This window comes from Galeopterus variegatus, unplaced genomic scaffold (assembly GCF_000696425.1).
Source record: "Galeopterus variegatus unplaced genomic scaffold, G_variegatus-3.0.2 Scaffold65, whole genome shotgun sequence".
In the NCBI taxonomy this organism is placed as follows: domain Eukaryota; kingdom Metazoa; phylum Chordata; class Mammalia; order Dermoptera; family Cynocephalidae; genus Galeopterus; species Galeopterus variegatus.
Window position 1 is genome coordinate 510429 of NW_007726176.1, and position 2524 is coordinate 512952.

The 2524-nt window shown below is 54.8% G+C and overlaps 1 protein-coding gene across 2 annotated transcripts in view; it reads left to right on the top strand.

Moving 5' to 3' along the window:
• Positions 1-2035: 2035 nt before the first annotated feature.
• NOL4L (nucleolar protein 4-like) overlaps positions 2036-2524 on the top strand; it is a 75103-nt gene continuing 74614 nt past the window's right edge. For both annotated transcript variants that reach the window (XR_550799.1, XM_008577065.1), the window contains exon 1: positions 2036-2173. Coding sequence is in view for 1 of the 2 variants with exons in the window: in XM_008577065.1 (XP_008575287.1) it covers positions 2102-2173 (72 nt within the window). In the remaining variant the exon portion in view is untranslated. The remainder of the gene's footprint in view (positions 2174-2524) is intronic.

The following is a 2524-nucleotide window of genomic DNA, read 5'->3' on the forward strand; positions in this document are numbered from 1 at the left end:
GAGGTAAAAGTACTGAGAGGGTTTAAAAGTCATGGAATTTTACAGCTCATCTCATAAGTGAAGTGCAGGGAGGTTGAAGAGTTTGCCCACAATCTCACAGTAAGGAAGCCAGACCAACAGGCAGCTTCTCCTGAATACACATGCACATACACACACACATACACAGAGAAATGTACTGAGAAGTCCCCATTGAAATGGATCCCCACTTGGAAGGAAGCCATTGGCAAAAGGGTCTGTACAGTGTCAGTGGGTCATCGCCCAGGGTCACCACTCAGGGATGCTGCTAGCTCTAGAGTTCGGTACCCCACATCCCAGATGCCCAGCTGCCCTTTCTCCCCCATCTGCTCTTGGCTCTCAAGCAGGCCAGTGAGACAGCTCTGCTTGCTTATCCCAGAATGTCGGGAAAGCTGCTAGATAAAACCAAAGCCTTTCTGTGGCCAGAATGTGTTGTGAATGAGTGTCCCATGCTGGCACAGCCTGTATTTTACTCGGACTGCGAAGTCTGAGGTCCTCGGCCAGCTCTATCATATACCAGCTCCTGTACCACAGGCAGGCCCTGACCCTACCAAACTCCCGGGATTGTCACGATGTTCAGCTCTAGCATACCTGGGGGTTACTTGGAAAACTGCAAAGCACTTCTTAATAACAATATTTATGAAGCAATTCCTGTATGTGAAGCTTGGTGCTAAGGCTGCCCACATGTCTCATTTATTCCCCTCAGTAGCTCATGGGAAATGTGATTCTGTTATCCCTGTTTTATAGACAAAGGGCCTGAGGCTCAGAGTCAATGGCCACTTAAATAATGGGGTCGTATTCAAATCAGGGCAGAGTGTGTCCAAACAATCCTGCCAAGCTGCCACATATAACCAATTGGTCATTCAGTAGTTATTTATTGAGCACCTACTATGTGCCAGGCATTGTTCTAGGTACCAAAGAGATAGCTGTGAACCAACAGATGAAGCCCACACTTTCATGGAGCTGATGCTCTTGAGTGGGGATTATCTGGGGAAGAATTGACTTGGAGATATGTCTTTAGGGCACTTTTAGAAAAAAGCCTATCTCCTTTTTCCCAAATTCCCCCAAACTCCTTGCTCTTGGTCTTTGAAGCCCCCAGCCCTCTCAGTCTCCCCTTAGGGAACTGATGGCTGAGAGCCTGCTGTCCTTGAGTATGTGCATCCTGTGCCCTATGAATCAGGAACTGTGCTCACGAAGCAGTCTCCCCTTACGGGCCTTGGCCTGGCCCCCAGCCTCATGCCCTATAGTCTCCCTACCACCTCCTTCTGTTGGTGCAGGAGGGCAAGCGCCAGCCCAGCAGCTGTTTGCGATTGAAGGACCCCATCTTGATCCTGGCACACCTTGTGGGGCCAGCTGACAGCACTCGTGCCAATCTGATAAGAGGCACGGGGCCGTGGCCGTCTGCTCACGCAGCCCTGCCACCTCCACGTGGCCTCGTGCCTGTTATTCTGTGCATCTCCACACACAAAGAGCCCGGGTGCTGTTGTTGGCGCTCAGCTGCTGGAGTGGGGAGGCGGGGCAGTGGTGAAAAGCTTTTCAAAAAGGCCAGGGTGGAGGCAGGAGTCACCCAGGTGATCAGAGCTGGTCCCCTGGGACCCCAGCCCAGGACCACAGTGAAAGGTTACCGCTAATTGGTGAGCTCCTGATGGGGCTGCATCTACTTAGCACTCCCTCTCCCCAGAGGCTTCCAGGATGGTCTTGGCACAGCATGCGATTTGAGAGCTCCCCGCCCGAGTCTGGCACAATCTGTCTGAAATTGTGAACATGGAGCCTCTTGGTTTTTTAATTTATATTTTCATTGTTGTTGTTCTCTGCCCATTGTTGCTAGCAGCCACCCTGATTCTGGTGCCCCCCTCCCCACCCCCCAGGCCTGCCATTGGAGGCATTGGAGGGTCAGGGAGCAGCGCCGTCCCTGCCCCCAACCCGTCACCCCGGCCTCAGGGCCCAGCTCTCACCCCGCCATCATCCCTGACACTAACACAGCTTGTCCACCCTGTCGCAGGGGGCAGATGGCCTGTCGGAGCCGGAGGGCATCTCTCTGAAGCGGGTCGCTGTGGTGGAAGATTTCTTTGACATCATCTACTCGATGCATGTGGAGAGCTCAGCGGAACCCGGCAAAGCCCCCAAGCACGCTGGGCAGAAGAAAACCTACCGAGCGGTGAGATTTCTGTCTCTTTGCGTCCACTGGCAGCCCCAGGCCTTGGCAGGAGGCCACGGGCTCCGCACATGTTGGGCGGGGGGCGGGGCAGGGAGCTGAGGCGTGATGAAGCGGCCTTTGGGGATGGGGGGCACAGGGCAAGGGCATGGCAGCCGAAGATGGCTCACAGGGCTCGAGGGGCGGGTTCTGTGGTCTGAGCACAAAGGAGAAGCAGGTTGAAGGGGAGGGAAGGAGAGGGGTGAAGGCAGGGAGGAAGCCTTCCTGCTTTGCTCACTCCCCCCAGCCCTTGCAGCCTGTTCTGGGGCCATGGGGCGGGGGGGGGGGGGACAGATAATGATAATCGTAAGAGCA